Source organism: Heterodontus francisci, chromosome 7 (assembly GCF_036365525.1).
Source record: "Heterodontus francisci isolate sHetFra1 chromosome 7, sHetFra1.hap1, whole genome shotgun sequence".
NCBI lineage: Eukaryota > Metazoa > Chordata > Chondrichthyes > Heterodontiformes > Heterodontidae > Heterodontus > Heterodontus francisci.
In genome coordinates this window covers 60,764,931-60,783,092 of record NC_090377.1, presented here as the reverse complement: position 1 = coordinate 60,783,092, position 18,162 = coordinate 60,764,931, and the positions used below count along the sequence as shown (strand labels likewise).

General features: G+C 40.5%; 1 protein-coding gene across 5 annotated transcripts in view; it reads left to right on the top strand.

Annotated features, from left to right (window-relative positions):
- The first annotated feature begins 6,366 nt into the window (after positions 1-6,366).
- The window catches only part of tanc1a (tetratricopeptide repeat, ankyrin repeat and coiled-coil containing 1a), a 291,461-nt gene continuing 279,665 nt past the window's right edge, over positions 6,367-18,162 (top strand). For 3 of the 5 annotated variants that reach the window (XM_068035278.1, XM_068035276.1, XM_068035281.1), the window contains exon 1: positions 6,367-6,450. Coding sequence is in view for 2 of the 5 variants with exons in the window: in XM_068035280.1 (XP_067891381.1) it covers positions 6,414-6,450 (37 nt within the window). In the remaining 3 variants the exon portion in view is untranslated. The remainder of the gene's footprint in view (positions 6,451-18,162) is intronic. The other 2 variants (XM_068035280.1, XM_068035279.1) reach the window with 1 other exon arrangement.

Sequence of the window (18,162 nt, the reverse complement as noted above, 5' to 3'; positions counted from 1 at the left end):
ATGGAAAATGGATTTAAATATAGGAAAATGTGAAGTCACCCACTTTGGACATAAAAGGGATAGAATAGGGTGAAAAGCTAAAAACAGTAAGATGTCCAAAGACTGGGGTGGACAGTTGGTGGTCCATGCACATAGATCATTAAAATGTCATGGACAGGTATGAAAAAAGTGATCAAAGCTTAATGGAATACTGGTCTTTTATATCTAGAGGACAGGATTACAAAGGGGTAGAGGGTTATGCTACAGCTATACAAAGCATTGGTTACTTCACACCTGGAGTACTGAATAGTTCTGGGAACCACACCTTAGGAAAGATATATTGGCCTTGGGACTGTAGTGTAGATATACCAAAATGATACCTGGACACCAAGGGTTAAATTACAAGGAGATTAAACAAATGGGGGTTGTATTCTCTGGATTTTGAAGGGTAACTGGTGATGTGATTGAAATTTTTAAGATATTAAGTGGAACAGATGGAGTAGATGGAGAAAAACTATTTCTGCTGGTTGGGAAGTCGAGGATTGGGGAGCCTGGACAAAAATTAGAGCCAGACCTTTCAGGAATGAATTTGGGGAAAAGCTTCACACACACGAGGTTTGGAACTCTCCTGTAAATGGCAATTGATCAGTCACAGAATTATTGTAACACACAGGCCATTTGCCCTGTCATGTCTGTGTTGGTGCATTGGCTGTCTGAAAGAACGATTTACCAAGTGCCACGCTCTTGCCTTCTCCCCATAACTTTGCAGATTATTCCTTTTCAGATAACAGTTTAATTCCCTTTTTGAATGCCTTGATTGAACCTGCCTTCACCACACTCAGACAGTGTATTCCAGATCCTAACCACTTGTGTGTGTTTTTCATGTTGCCAATGCTTTTGCCAATTACTTTAAATCTGTGCTCTCTTGTTCTTGATCCTTTCGCGAGTGGGAACAGTTTCTCCCCATCTCCTCTGCTTAGACCCCTCATGATTTTGAATACCTTTATCAAATTACCTCTTGGCCTTCTCTCCTGTATGGAAAATGGTCCTAACTTCTCAATTTATCTTCGTAACTGAAGTTCCGCATCTCATTCTTGCGAATCTTTTCTGCACTCTCTCCAATGCCTTCACGTCTTTCCTAAAGTGCGGTGCTCAGAACTGGAAGCAATACTCCAGCTGAGGCCAAACTAATGTGTTACACAAGATCAACATATTCACCTTGCTCTTATGCCCCTATTAATAAAGCCTGGGATACTGTATGCTTTACAGCTCTCTCAACCTCTGCATTAAATTTCATCTGCTCGTCTACCTATTCCACCAATTTATGTCCTTTTGAGGTTCTACACAATTCCCCTCACAATTCACAATGCTTCCAAGTTTCGTTTCATCCACATTACCATTGATGCTAGATCTCAAATTTAAAATTAACTAAAGGTGTTTAATGGCAATGGGCAAAGACAACTTTATGGAATTGGGTCACCATGATCTTATTGGATGGAGTGAAGTGGGACCAGAAGGGCAACAATGAGTAGAATTAGTATTAGAATGTATTAAGTTTAGAAGAATGACTGCAGTTGTAAGGGACTATGGAATGATGGGATACTTGGCCATTATGCTGGAACTGTACAGCTCTGATTTGTCAGTTCCGAAGAAGGGTCACTGACCCGAAACGTTAACTCTGCTTCTCTTTCCACAGATGCTGCCAGACCTGCTGAGTGATTCCAGCATTTCTTGTTTTTGTTTCAGCTCTGTACTTAATTGCCTTCACAGTCTGTGTAAACGTGCTGTTCTTCACTAATCAAAGAGATAAGGGTGAGACAGGATGCCATAAACTATGGAAGCTGGCAGCTTCCACATTTGAGAGGAGATGGCAGGAGAATGTTTGTTTGTGGGGCAATACAATCCAGGTTATTAATCAAGCTGCAGACCTGGAATGTGTCGGGGTAGTGTGAACAATGAGTAATGGTCATTGTATTCCACAAATGTGTACAACAGACTCTGTTTCACTGAGAAGCTGTTTGGAGAACCAGAGAGCTTCTCCCTTGCATATGCTTGAGAAATAAAGTCCTATTTACTTTAATCCTGTGGACTCGAGAGTGGTTACATTTTCACCACAACAGTTTGGCGTAGTTGGCAGGATCCTGCCGCTCAGTTGCCGGAGCCCGGTCAAACATCAGCTTCAGGGTGGGTGGATACATTTACTTTATCTCCCATTAGATAGGGAGGTCGACGTTCGAGATGGGAAGCTGGTGGGCCAATTTGAGGATCCGAACCAAAGAATAGGTCCATGGATGGAGTAACTAAAGATGGCACAGCAGTTTCTTGAGTAAACGAGGAGGTAATCTCATTCTCTGAGTTAACCAGGTGAAGTAAGAACGATCAGAGAGGAAACGAGAGTTCCGTTTCCCACATAGGAATGATCGTAGGGTAACAAGAGGTCCATGCCCCCCCCCCCCCCCCCCCATAAATAGTAACAATAGTCAGACTATAAAACCTCAGCCATGGCAAATAAGGAGCTGGAGTGGGGACCCAAAGGGTAATGACCCAAAGGGTAATTCACCAAATTTTTGGCAGCCAAAAACAAGAAGACTTTACAAGTGTTAGGGCAAGAGCCAGAGTGGGAATGTGAGAGGTATCGGGTTGAAGTAAGAGGGACTATTTAAACAAGATGCTTTGGTGAGATTTAAAGTGAATAAAAACAAGTTACTGTGTCTTTGTTAGAGTCTGTATAAATGTTGGAAGCTTCCACGACTTTGTCATTGTCTGTAGCTTTTGTGCTATAGAGCTAACAGTTGTTAACCCTTTGTTGTCCTAGGAATTTAATGCAGATTTTTGGTGCTATGAATTCATAACCCATTAAAGGAATCAATATTTCAAACTAGTTTGGAATTAAGAAAGTGTGAATTTAACTGCGGAGTATGTTGATTTTCAATTTAGGATTGTGCACCCAGAAATGGGATGTAAAGCTGAATTACATTTTAAATTAAAGATGCTGGTGTAGTGTTTTATTCGTATTTTAAAAGTCAGTTTTGAAACTGTGAAAAGGCAATGCACAATTTTGTAAGAGATTAGCTTCAGCCTTGAAGGCTTGGAAATGCCTGTCAGAAATCCAATTTTAAGTTTGTAAATGCTTTGCTTTAATTGGACCAAAGTTTAAAATCTGCTATTGCTTTTTTTTTTGTAGTTTAAATTAAAGACATGTCTTACTGACAAAGGATAAATAAAGGAGATATTGGAAAGATTTTAAAGTTAGTTTAAGAGGCTGGTGTTAAGTCTTTGTTGTAAGAATGTTTAATAAACTAAAGAAAAAGTTATTTGTCATTTGAAAAGGTGCCAGAAGAACATGAAAAATGACGTAATTTACCTTTTCTTTTAAAAAGAACATGCTATTCTGTTCTACGTGTTGTTGATAAACATTGGTTTGAGTTAAATTTAAATTATTAAGGTAAACTGACCTGTTAAGTTGGGGAAAACTGGAATTTCATTAGTGACCACAATGAACTTTGAAGTTATCATCTCATGGTATGAGGGAGTATTTAATTCCAGATATAAGGCTCACTCGTATAGAACATGGACAGTTTTGACTTTTAAATGTTTATTGCTGTGAATTGGAATTTGGAATCACTTTGTATCAAAAAAAAAATGAGTTAGGAACCTCTTTAAAAAATGTTAAAGGTTTGGAAATAATTAGAGTTTAATCTAAAATGCTGTTTTCCCGATGGAGATGTTTCAAAGTTTAAAGGGAAAATCAAATGTAGACAAACTAAAGAACGAGCATTCTAGGTGGTTTCTATGAATATAGAAAAATGTTTCTTTTGGGAAGAAATCAATGGAACATTAACAAAACCTGTCACCCCAGCAACGATTTGAATTTGAGATGCAAAAAGTCCAGTGTAATTTAGCAAGTTACTTTTAAGAAACTAAACTGTCATCTAAGATTAAAAAAAACAAGCACATAAATGAAGGATAAAACAGAAAAGGGAATTGTAGCTCTGTCATGGGCACATAAGGCCAAGAGAGTGGGTATGTAGTGCACAGGAGTCATGAGGAAAGATCAAGGCTTTTAGAAAGTTGGCAGTAAATAATTTGGTGGTGGTTTACCCTTTTTTAGGGAACTGTCCTGAACAGACTTGGGCAGGATTCAGGAAGAAAACTCGTGTGCATAAGTTTCTGTTTGCGTATTATTTTAGTGTCCTGTGATTTCTTTGTTTGTCTGTTCGTTCTGTCTGTGTCACTGAACTAATGGCTTATTAACCCTCTGGCCTGGTCCTGCATGATATTCTAAAATTTTGATAGCTGTATAAAATGGATGAGAAGCTGTTTGGGGAACCAGAGGGCCTCTCCCTTGCATATGCTTGAGAAATAAAATCCTTATTTGCTTTAATCCTGTGGACCCAAGAGAGGTTACATTTTCTCCACAACAGGTGGAACAGGCTTGAGGGATTAAATGGATTACCCCTGTTCCCATGTGCATGAAGTCTTCCTTCGAGTAAATTTCTGAATACATTATCTGACCAACACATGAGCAATGTATGACCAGTACCTACTATTGCATAACCAATTTGAGCTATTCCTTCATAGCAATTCCAAAGGCTGATGAGGTAAAGGTGCCAATCACTTCCTGAATCATGATTACTTTTGTATAGAAAAATTCACATTCTGAACTACTATAATCAGACATAATTTTAGTTAATGGTCAGAGTTTTCTGACTAGTGTTAAGTACAAATAGCAAAACAGACTATTTGTGAACCAAGACTGGAATATTACAATCTTAAAAATTATATAGAATTCAGGATAAAAAAATCAGTATAGTTCATTTGTCAGTGCAAAACATTGGTGTGTATGCCCCAAGATGGCCCCTAAATAACTCAAGATATTGTCACTTCTTTCACTAGTTACAGCAAAGAAGGAGGCCATTTACCCTGATGTTTCTGTGCTGGCACTCTGCAAGAGCAACTCAGCTAGTCCCATTCCCTTCTCTCCTATAGCCCTGCAAATATTTTCTCTTCAGATAATTATTCAATTCCTTTTTGAAAGCCTCAGTTGAATCTGCCTCCACCACACTGTTGGGCAGTGCATTCCAGATCCTAATCACAGAATTATTACAGCGTAGAAGGGGGCCATTCAGCCCATCATGTCAGCACGTCACTTCAAATGAACTTCATCTGCCACTTGTCCACCCATTACACCAACTTGTCTATGTCCTTTTGAAGTTCTATAGTATCCTCCTCACAGTTCACAGTGCTTCCAAATTTTGTATCATCAAGTTTTGAAATTGTACCCTCTACACCAAGGTCTAGGTATAAAATCAGGAAGAGCAAGGGTTCCAACACTGACTCCTGGGGAACTCCATTATAAACCCTCTTCTAGCCTGAAAAACATCCATTAATCACTATTCTTTTTCCTGTCACGCAGCCAATTTCACCATTCACCTTAAATTGGTGCCCTCTAGTTCTTAACCCTTCTGCCAATGGAACTAGTTTCTCCCTATCTGCTCTGTCTGGACCCCTGATGCTTTTGAACACCTCTATTAATTCTCCTCTCAGCCTTCTCTTGTCAAGTAAACAGCCCCAGCTTCTCTAATCTATCCACATACGTGAAGTCTCTAATACCTGCAACAATTCTCATTAATCTTTTCTGTATCCTTTCCAAAGTGTGGTGCCCAGAATTGGATACAATGCTCCAATGTGGCTGAACCAAAGTTTTATAACCTCCTTGCTTTTACTTTTGTACTCTTATAAAGTCCAGGATGCCATATGCTTTATTAACTTCTTTCTCAACCTGCACGGCCACCTTTTGACTTGTATTTTCTTTACATTGCCTCTGTTATTTTGACAAAAATGAATCACTACACATTTCTCTACATTTAAACTGCATCTGCTACCTGTCTGCCCAATTCACCAGCCTGTCTATGTCCTCTTGATGTGTATCACTATCCTCCTCTCAATACTTCCAAGTTTTGTGTTATCTGTAAACTTTTAAATTGTGCCCTGTGCACCTAACTCAAGGACAACACTATCGATCAAGAAAAAGACGTGCTAATACCGACCCCCGCGGAACCTCACTACATACCTTCTTCCAGTCCAAGTCCCTTTCAGTCCTGTGTGCATAACTGCTTTACTGAGGTTTGTGTAGGGATTAAAAATGACTCTGCCACTAATAGGAGGATCTGTTTCTGTTAATTCTTCCCCAATCTCAGCACATTATTGCTCTGTTTGATAAACAGTGTGTTCCATCTAAATGGGAGTGGCTTAAGTATGATTGACGTTCCGTTGACCAATTATTCGCTGGGGAAGGTCTCTGCGTAGTTGCAGGCTGTAGATATGAGCCAATAGGAATCGGAGAGGAGGCGGGAGCAGCATGTTCAAGCTCAGCTTTCTTCCAATGACCTCATTGGTGCCGGTGGGAGGAGAGTGGAGGCTGTTTATTGTTAATGCGGCTGGAAAATAGGAAAGTTTCGTTGGGAATCGGTAAGTTATAAAGTTCAACCGAGGACGTGTCCGCCATCATTTCCCGCTAGCCTTTTGCTGGCTTTTCGTGCAGTCGCCTGGAACGTTTTTTGTTCGTTGCACGAACTTTTGCTGAGGCAGTAATAGTCTTGGATGATTAATGTCGGCGAGTTGATACGGCCGCTGGGCCGAATCGAGCCGAGATTCCGTTACCGTGGTGGCGGCACTGATTGATCTGCGGGAAAGTTCTGGAAAAGTTGAGTGGTGGAACAAGTGGCTTTTGGAGAGCCAGGGCCCATCAAGTTGTCCTGTTGTGCTTTTGGGTGGGGGAAGAGGAGAGGCGAGTTCGGCTTCCTGTGTCACTGGCTGGGGATGGCAGGGTGCGGACTGGTTGAGAGCTGGTAATGCGAGGACTTGTTCCTGACCCGATGGGAACGCCCTGACCGCGAAAAGAACAAATTTGTTTGATGTGGATGCCGGCGGACGGGCTTAAAGTAGACGATCCCAATCATGCCGACAGCTGTATATTTTGGGAGTTTTCTGTTTCGTCTTGAGTTCTTTTAATTTCACTTAAACATTGAAATTAGCAAAAGCCTTAATTTCTATTTAATTTTTTTTAAAAGTTCGTAATTGAAATACCTAGATGAGCAGTATTTTTAGCATGGTACTTTAAAATTAATACGAACATACGAATTAGGAGTAGGAGCACTCGGCCCTTCGAGCCTGCTCCGCCATTCAATAAGTTCATGGCTGGACTGATTACTCCACATTTCCACCTATAACCTTCCACCCCCTTGCTTATCAGGTATCTATCTACCTCTGCCTTAAAAATATTCAAAGACTCTGCTTCCACTACCTTTTGAGGAAGATAATTCCAAACACTCACGACCCTGTGAAAGAAAAAAAATCTCCTCATCTGTCTTAAATGGGTGACCCCTTATTTTTAAACAGTGACCCCAAGTTCTAGACTCTCCCACAAGAGCAAACATCCTTTCCACACCACCCTATCAAGACCCCTCAGGATCTTATATGTTTCAATCAAATTGCCTCTTACTCTTCTGAATTCCAGCGGATACAAGTCTAGCCTGCCCAATCTTTCCTCGTAAGATAGCCCAGGTTCTTTCTGTCAAAGATGAGGAAAGCCATGAGCCCAGGTACATTCCAGGTATTAGTCTAGTAAACCTTCTCTGCTGCCTCCAACGCATTTACATCCTTCCTTAAATATGGAGACCAATACTATACACAATACTCCAGATTTGGTCTCACCAATGCCTTGTATAGCTGAAGCATAACCTCCCTACTTTTATATTCAATTTCCCTCTCGATAAGCGATAATATTCTATTAGCTTTCCTAAATACACGCTGTACCTGCATACTAACCTTTTGCAATTCATGCACTAGGACACCCAGATCCCTCTGCATCTCTGAGCTCTGCAATCTCTCACCATTTAGATAATATGCTTTTTTATTCTTCCTGCCAAAGTGGACATTTTCCCACTTTTTCCCACATTATACATCATTTGCCAGATCTTTGCCCACTCACTTAACCTATCTAATGTAGCAAGTAGGAAAGTGAACCGCAAGCGCAGATATAAGTAGTTTGCAAGATGATCCTGCTAAAGCCAACCATTCAAATGGACTACCTTCAAAGAAGAGAGTTTGGGCACAGTTGAGTTTTGCTCGAAGGAAAAAGGTAGGGTAAACAAATCCAGAGCTCCCTGGATGACAAAAGAGATAGAGATTCAGATGAAGAAGAAAAAGTGTGTTTGACAGATGTCAATGGAGAACCAGCCTGAATATAGAGGGTCCAGAGGGTAAGTGAAAAAGCAAATAAGAGAAGCAAAGAGGGAGTATGGAAAGAGACTGGCAGCTTAACGTAAGTGGAATCCCAATGTCTTCTATTGGCAAATAAATAGTAGAAAGGTGGTAAAAAGAGTAGGGCCGATTAGAGACCAAAAAAGGGATTTACACCTGGAGGCAGAGGTGCTAAAATAGAAGTGCTCATGTGCAGGAAGCGAGACATTGGGGGTATAATTGCACAAATCATTGAAGGTGGCAGGATAGGTTGCCAAAGCAGTTAAAAAGGCATTGGATATCCTGGGCTTTATAAATAGAAGCATAGAGGACAAAAGCAAGGAAGTTTTGATGAAACTGCTTTGGCCTCAACTGGAGTACTGTGTCCAGTTTTGAGCATTGCACTTTAGAGGCTTGTTATGTGAGTGCTTCTATTTTTCTTTGTACAATATGTTTGAAGAAATTATAGTTGGATTGTGGGCAATGATTCATGTGGAATCTTGAGGCTGAACTTTGTGTGTTTTTTTAAAAAAAGGTTTGGACTAAACGTAAATGAGTTTTACTGGAAAGTACCCTTTGTTTTATATTGCTTCCCCTTGTTGTTCCTCCCAAAATGTATAATTTCACACTTCTGTGCATTAAATTTTATCTGCCATGTGTCTGTTCATTCCGCCAACCTGTCAATGTCCTCTTGAAGTCTATCACTCTCCTCACAGTTCACACTACTGCCAAATTTTGTCATCTGCAAATTTCGAATTTGTGTCCTGTACACCCAAGTCTAGGTCATTAATATAGATCTGGAAAAGCAGTGGCCCTAGTATTGTTCCCTGGGGGACCCTGGTGTATACCTTCCTCCAGTCCAAGAAACAACTGTTCACCACTATTGTCTGTTTCCTGTCACTGTGCCAACCTCGTAACCATGCTGCCACCGTCCCTTTTATTCCATGAGCTTCAACTTTGCTGGCAAGCCTATTATGTGGCACTTTATCAAACTCCTTTTGGAAGTCCATGTACACCACATCAGCCTGTTACCTCTTCAAAAAACTTGATCAAATTAATTGAACATTATTTGTTGGCTTTCCTTAATTAATCCACACTTATCCAAGTGACAATTTTGTCCCAGATTACTGTTTCTAAAAGATTTCCCACTACTGTGGATAAATTGACTGACCTGTAGTTGCTGAATTTATCCTTTTTTCAACAAGGGTGTAACATTTGCAGTTCTCCAGCGCCACCCCGTATCTAAGGAGTATCGGAAGATTATAGCTAGTGCCTCTGTGATTTCCACCCTTACTTCCCTCTGTATCCTTGGGTGCATTGCATCTGGTCCTGGTAACTTAACTTTTAAGTACAGCCAGCCTATCTAATACCTTCTCTTTATCAATTTTTAGCCTCAACTACAACAATTAGTATTTATATAGCACCTTTAATGTAATAAAACATCCCATGCCGCTTGACAGGTGCATTATAAAATATATTATGACACTGGGCCATAGAAGGGGATATTGGGTAAACCTTGGTCAAGGAGGTAGGTTTTAAGAGGTATCTTAGAGGAGGAAAGTGAAGTAGAGAGGATATTCCGGAGCTTGGGGCCTAGGCAACCGAAGGCGTGGCCACCAGTAGTGGAGCGATTTAAAATCAGGGATGCACAGGGGTCCAGAATTAGAGAGGTGCAGTTATCTTGGATGGTTGTAGGGCTGGAGGAGATTGCAGAGATAGGGACAGACAAGGCCATGGAGGGATTTGAAAACAAGGATGAGAATTTTAAAATCAAAACATTGCTTGACCGGGAGCCAATATAGGTCAGCAAGCACAGGTGATAGGGGAATGGGACATCTAGCACCCATTTTGCTATGACTGACTTCAAAAGCATCTTTCTTGCGAAGTACCCATTTAGTACCTCAGCCATGCCCTCTGCCTCCATGCATAGGTTCCCTTTTTGGTCCCTAATCAGTCCCACCCCTCCTCTCACTATCCTTTTACTATTTATATACCTATAGAAGACTTTTGGGTTCCCTTTTATGTTAGCTGCCAGTCTTTTCTCATACTCCCTTTGTCTCTTTTACTTTTTCACTTCCCTTCTGAACTTTCTGTATTCATCATGATTTTTGGTTTGAATCAGAAGTACCATACAGCCATTGTACGCTATTCACCCTTCCAAAAATACTTAATATGTAGATGGGTGTTACCAAATACACCTTTTCTATCGAAGGCTAAAATTGGAATAACACTTTAATTACAGAAATATACAATTTTACAGTGTTGTAACATACTTCTTCATTTTAAACATATAATTAATGTACAGCGCAGGAATATACAGAACCTGAAAAGACATTTGCGATTTGTTTGCCAGCCCTAAAGTCTTAAAAACTACTCTCATCTCTTAATTTGTTTGCACCAAAAGGCCATCTGGCTCCTTATTCTCTGACGGACTGTGGTGCAGTATCCCTTCTCCGTGACTCTGCTGCTGCTGACGTGGTCAGCCACAATGTTCTCTTCCCATGCCTCCCCTGCAATGTCCAGCTCTGTGGGCATGTCCTCATTTGGTTCCACTCTTAATTATGTAATTGCAACCACAGCATTTCTAATCGCATCTCAAGTGATGGCCTCTCCTCCCACCATGCATTGTCACTTCTGCAATACAGGTATTTATCCCTGTGTCTCTCGGCTATATGCTGTCCTTTTGCAATGGCACTTATAGTCATGGGATCAGCTTCCACATGTATGCCAATAATACCCTGTTGTACCTCCCCACTTGACTCAACCTTCTCCACTGCTCCTGCTTTGTTGCACAGCTAGCTTGACATTCAGTCTTGGATGAGCCTCAATTTGCTCAAATTAAACATTTTTCTCCCTGCCATAAACTATATCTTTGCCATTAGCTTCTCAGAATGAGCCAGATTGTTTATAACCTCTCTGTCCTGTTTGACTTGAAGCTCAGCTTTTGACCCCAAACGCACCAAAGCACACACCATCCTGACTTGGAAATAGATCGCTGCTGTTCTTTATTGCCACTTAATCATATCCTGGAATTTCCTACCTATTCTGGGAACATTACCATGCAAGGACTGAGTGCTTTAAAAATACCATTCTTGGGGCAAGCAGGGATGGGCAATTAAGTTAGCCTTGATAGTGCTGTCCACATTCTGAGAACAAACAAACAAGACAATGCCTGTTGCACACTCCAGTCTATTTGCAGTTGAAATCCTTAGACCTTCTGTTACCTCCAGTCTTGATTATCTGTCTTGGCTGGTCTCCCATCCGCCACCCTCCATAAGTTCATCCAAAACTCAGCTGACCGTATCCCATTCTACACCAAATCCTGCTTGCCCATCACTCAGCTGTCGCTGACCTACATTGAGTCCTAGTTCAGTGTTTAAAATTTAAAATTCTCATCCTTGTTTTTAAATCTCTAGAGCTTTGCCCTTCTCTGTCCTGTAAACCCCTGAATTCACAATTTGCAGTAGTGCCTACAGCCATCCATCACATTCTCTGAATTCCTTTCCTTAAATCGAAAATGAATTAAAAACAAAACTCCAGCTTGTTCTTGTTATTTGTAACTCCTCACTCGCATTTTTGTATTATGAGCAAAATGATTTGCTCAATATAAACAAAGAGACTTGCATTTCTATAATGCCTTATCATACGTCAGAAATGTACTATTATCCATCATAACGAATACTTTGAAATGCAGTGAATATTTTATAAGAGCAGCAGCCCACAACTCCCGCAGTAGTACTGAAGTGACAACCTGGATTATATGCTCAAAGAAGAGCAGGGGAGTTCTCTTGGTGTCCTGGCTAACATTTATCTTTCAACTACCATTACTAAAACGGATCACTTATCTCAGCAATTTGTGAGATCTTGCCATGAATGTATTAACTGTTGTGTTGCATTTCTCTACAGTACAACACTGACTATACTTCAGAAGTAATTCATTCACTGTAAAGAGCGTTAGTTAGTATCTCAGGATACATTTTAAAAAGTGGGATTTGACTTATTTACTCAATGTAAATTAGTAGCCCTGATTAACATCCTAGGTAGTATGAAAGAGAGAAGCCTCTGGCTCGGGGAGCAATGCCATGGGCATCTGCTAATCAAATATTAAAACTTGTCACATGTAATTACTTCTTGTAATCAATTCCTATTGTGCTATTTTCATAATATCTGCCAGAATTAAATTTTTCTATTTGGTTTACTTGAATTGGTCTGTGCTATGGTACTTAATGTGAGATTGCCAAGATAGGTGATTTACACAAAAGAACCCTTCCATTCCCCTGGAAATGCAGTTGATATCTTTCCATTCCCGAGACCACATCCCCTATCCCCAAGCCTCTTACTGGATATTGACAGTTATATTGCTGGAAACTGTATGCTTTTCGGTGCTTTTAAAACTGGTATATTATATAGTGGCATGCTTATAGTTGGTCCCTAGCAATGGCCAGAAATGTGGCTTTGGCACTCGTGTTGGATACAAGGAATTACAGGAGGAGGAGCCAGGACCAGGCATGGGATGTGGAAGTTGGGAGAGCACTGATTTATTCACTTTCCTAATAAGTGGGAAGTCATTGCTGGTGAACCTTTTTTAAGAAATTTGCCCCCTCCCCACAATCCACCCCTCACACCCAGCCTTTGGATGCTCATGTCCTTCCACATGTGTGATCTCGAAGAAAATCCCTATCGCCACACCCCCTACATATTGCTTCCATGCCTGAGTATTGCTGTGTCCTATGCTCATTTTCCCATTACTATCACACTCAAAATAAATGGCCCAGTGCTCTGACAGCTCGAACTCTGCCTGTCCACCAAAACTTTTTCCCTACCCAACCCTTCCATTTCCTCAGCATTACCTTCTCATTAAGTGATCCTTTCTCAGTGATGACTAGTCCTCCCAGTGCTTCAGCATTCCACAACCACCCCCCAGCTTTTTGAAAAAACTCTTATGCCTCTCTCTGCATATAACCCCTCATTTGAATCCCCAGGATCATCCTCCCAAAACTACCAACCCAGATAATCCACCCAAATAATCCCCAACTCTGCATGACTACTACACAGTTCTTTTGAACCTGTCTTCTATCTACTAGACCTGGAGCATTCACCCTGCCTACTTTTTACTGGGAATTAAAAAAAGTGAGGTAAAATGAACTAAGTAGTTAAGCTAATTTTTAAACAAAGTAATCAAGGTTACTGATTTATAGTTTCCACTTAAGTATGTACATAATCGTAGAATTTGAGCCTCAAAGTATCACTAACATTCCAATTACTCTGAATAAGGTAAATTGCCTTATTAATCATATAATATATGTTGAATACCATAAAATAGTGTAAACTCTGACTCTTAATGAGCTACAGCAAAGTTGTCATATGTTTTAAAATCTTGAGTATAGTGTTGATTTTAAGTGTAATGCTCTCCTGGGCTACGCTTTTCCCATCATAATTGTTGCACCTAAGCTTACTATAATTTATTAAACTTAACCTCGGATTCAGCTCCCATGTACCCATACATTCTCTTTTCTTCACCCCCCAATATCCTGCCTCTGCAATGAAAGTCTGAAGATAAAGTGAAGTATGCGCTTCAAAAAATGGCTAAGAAAGTAGCTTTTTTGTTGTGAATTTTTACAAACTGCTAATTTGATAGCTATGTCTTAGTTATTTAAAGTTCACATCTACATTCTAAGTGTACTAAATGATATAACTAACTAAATTGAAGTGCTTAGTACACACATTGTCTTCAGAATTTTATGGGGGCAATTCGTGAAGGTATTCTATTTCACCCCTTCTCAAATAAAATCTCCAGAGCTTAGGTCCCTGCCCATTAGTTCCACACCCTGCTCTCTTGGTTCTCCTGGAGCCCAAGATCCTCTCATCAGTCATCTCAGAATCCTGCACCCGCTTCCTACTTCAACATTGCAAACAAGACTCTTGTTTCCACACCCAGTGATGCTCACCCTCACCAATTGTCCTAGACTGCAGCAGCCTGCTCCAGTACTCGGCCATATATCCTGTTCTCAGAATTCTCAGAACCCAGCACTTTGGTAGCTATTGGACGAACCCCATTCCTGACTCCTATTATTCCCAATCAGCTGACCCCACTCTTCATGTTCTCAGGTCTGTAACTTCCCGATCCCAGTGTACCCACACCACATTTCTGCCAACCCAGGGCACCCACTCTCCCATCCCTACCACACCCCTATCCCATCATTTTTAGACTCCCAGCACTTCACTTCTTGGACTCTCAGACCCTGGATCATTCTCCAACACCACTATGCCCTCCCCCTGCCAAAATCCCAATCAGCACCCTTCATACTATTCCTATGCCTCAACGCCTGTTTGCTCCTGCCACTCCCAGGCACTCCTCACCCACTGACTCCAGATGCCTTGAGCAGTATTTCCTGAATTCAACCTTTCCAATGCCTTTCCCCCATCTCAGTTATTTTACACACCTTCTAAGTAACTGGGGTGTCAGCTTCTGGTTCCTGCATTTAAAAATTACAGTTATTACATTGAGTACATAGGTAAACAAACAATCATCAAAACCACTGACTATTTTCCACAAAATATTGACATCACAATTTGAATTTGAAAGTACTGCTAGTGTTTGCATAATACTTTAATTAAAAATGCAGTTTTATTTGATGCTGCCGTCTTTTGTATGCGACAGATAACTGAGGCGCTGTCTGCCCTCTCGGGTGAACATAAAAGCTTCTCTGGCACTATTTCGAAGAAGAGCAGGGGATCTATCCCTGGCAAATATTTATCCCTCAGTCAACACAAAAACAGATTACCTGGTCATTATCACATTGCTGTTTGTAGGAACTTGCTGTATGCATTTTGGCTGCCATGTTTCCTACATTGACTACACTTCAAAAAAACTTCATTAGCTTTAAAGTGCTTTGAGACGTCTGGTCATGAAAGGTGGCAAGTCTTTTTTTTATCATTGTACATCAGTGGCCCTTATGCTATATGGCATAAAATAGTATATGCTGTGCAGAGTTTGGATCTGGAGCATGGCAATGATGTTTAGGCGCTAACATGATTTGAAGATTTTACACTGCATTAGGTAGAATTGTAGAATGCTATGAACAGTCATAGAGGAATTGTAACTGCTTATAAATTTCAGGTTCTATATTGCCCACCTGCAATTTTTAAAAAAATTGTTATGTCCTTAACAAAATGTTACAGATAGATGCTGAACTCGAGATGTTAAGAGACATTAAAGTCCTGCACATGCATGTACTCTTGAGTGTTGCACTTATTTCTGCTGTTGCCCCCTTTCACCTGCTTAATCTGTCCAACATATACTTTTCTGTACGCATCTTAAAATAAGACTTTCCTGTTCCTAATTTATGTCTTGAAAGGTATGGTATGTGTTTGAGATTTGCTGAATTGGCAAGTTTGGCTTCTACCAGCTCCCTCCAGAATCATCATTGCTCTTTTTACAATGTTCTTAAAAGCTGTTTAACTTTGAAGTTGCCATGATTGCTGCCTGGATCCCTCCACTGACTGACTGCTCTGCATTTTCCTTAATCCATATTTCCTTGTCATGTCACTTCCTCCAGCTGTCAGCCCAACCCACATCCCATGTTGGGCAATTTTTTTCCCATTTCAGACTTAGCCTGTTTGCAGTAATCATATACCCACCTCCCCTGGAGATCTTGGACTGTCAGACTTGATCCTGACCTGAAGCTTATTTTAAGCACAAGTCCACTTTAAATATTACATTTGTGTGCTAGCATACAGTCAGCAAGTACAGTACAAGCTCTTTTCAGTGCAGAAGCAGTTTCAAACTCCGGCAGGAATTGGTTCAGAAGAACTGATTGGTTGGTTGGGCCATGTTCTGCTGGGTTTAGGACCTTTCTCTCCTCCCACATCTGAGGGCTTCTTACCAAACCTTGATACCTTTTCCCTGTGGACCTAAGCACCAGGACCCAAGATCATTTAACTTCCTTTATGCTAGTTTTGGCAAACAAAGTAAGCATGTTAAATGCAATGTGCCAGCAAAAAGTGGGAGACACAATCAGTTCTTTTTTCCATATGAACTTCCTGGAGCCAAGTGAATGCTGGGGACTTATAAACAGGATTAGTGAGAAGGTTTGCTGTATGTGTCACTTTGGGCTGCTGATGTGCATCTGTTGCAAGAGTTTGTCAATCATTTTTGCAAGGAAGCCTAAAAGAGGGATTAAATTGATTTGAAGAAAAAGTGGATGCAATGGTTTGATTTCATTACTTTTGTGTTTTGGGTGCTTTTTATCTACTTATCCTTAATTGTACTTAGTAGAACCTCCACCTTTTTCACCACACATTTTAGATATTTTTTGCCCCCCTCTGCTGGAAGATATTTACTTCCTGTTGTGGTGGTGCTTACACTTGTTTGTAACTTGGATTCTACTCAGACTGTCTTGGTGCAACTCTGCCAGTGAGCTTGTAGTGTGGGAGACACCTAACCGCAGAGAAAGTTAATGGATTGGATCACCTGAAAAACTGCTTAATAAAGCCGAAATCTGTTGGTATGAAAGATAATTTTATTGTGGTAATGAAAAGGAGTTCAAAGAAAGTCATAGTTATTTGCACAATGAAAAGTATAGCAGAAATCCATACAAGGAATAAAATGATGGACAGAAAAAATGCAGGAGTTGTTTACGCATGAGTCTTGTTGTAATGGATACCTGTTGCAAGCTTATTGCCAGCAAAGGAGGGAAAGAAGTCTGAAGACAGCAGAAAAGGGCCATATAAAGGTGAGGGATGGATGTTAATTGGAGGCGTAGTCAATGAAATTCTCTCAGTGCAAGAATAGAAACAACAGTAACATTCTTGTCAGTGTAGTGGAGGAATAGGGTGGGGAGAGTGCTTGATTAGAATGGGGAGATTTGCACATACCCTACAAAAAACGAGCACTGCTGAGACCGCTGCACATTTCTCATAGTGACACTTTTGTATCTAGATAAATGGAGTTGAGGTAAGTTGTTCAGGGTCAGAAGCTAAGCTGGAGGAAGAGGATAGTGATGGATGTGAATTTTATGGGATCCTTTTTAAGGAAGAAGCATTGTGCCTGGAAGCCATATTTGAGGGTTGAAACTGTGGAGGAATTGTATGTGGCAGAGGGATGCAGTTGGGGAGAACTTTAGATGAGGTTTGTTTTGGGGTGGGTGGTGTATGTAACAGGAAATGGAGTGCAGATAAAAGGAAGCCGTTTTAGTGGGACAGGATCAAGCCGAAATAGTTGGTCTATTGGGCCAGTTCTGCTTGTGTGGTGACGTTTGGGAATTTAGACTGGAGATCATGTGAGGGAAGGTACATAGTACAGAAGTGTAGAGATCGTTAAGTCTGGAAAATTGTAGTTTGAGAGTGGGGTTCTGGTTTAGAGGAAGATCATTGGCATTCAACCTCAACCAGGTAGATGTTCTTTTACCATATGGCCCCTTTATTTGCAGTTGTGATAATATGGTTGGAACTGAAGTTCAGAGATGCTGCATAAGGGAAGTGGAGAAACACATGTAAGATGTCATGGTAGTCAGTTCTTGGTGAAAAGATTGAAAGGAAGAAAGCAGGCGGGTGGAGGGAGTGGTCCAGAAGACTGGAGGCAGAAAAATGAATTTGGTGAGAAAACCCATTTGGTCTAAAAATGGAGACAAAGGCAAGAGTAAAACAACTCTGCATTATGTTGAGGAGCAAAATACATTGGGACCATGATTCTAATGAGCTTCAAATTACCATCAGAATTGTTTATATGTAGAGTAGAATTTCTCTTTCTGTTGGCATTGAAAGATTTATATACCATCTATACTAAACTTTTTAAAATAGGTTGTCAGTAATTTATTGCTGATATTTGAAGGCCTTTGATTTCATATTCATAAAAGTAAGTCTTTCTTCAAGTTAAAATGCTGACTTGATGAGCATCCTTAAAGATAATGTTTCGAAAGAACCCATTCACTTTAAATA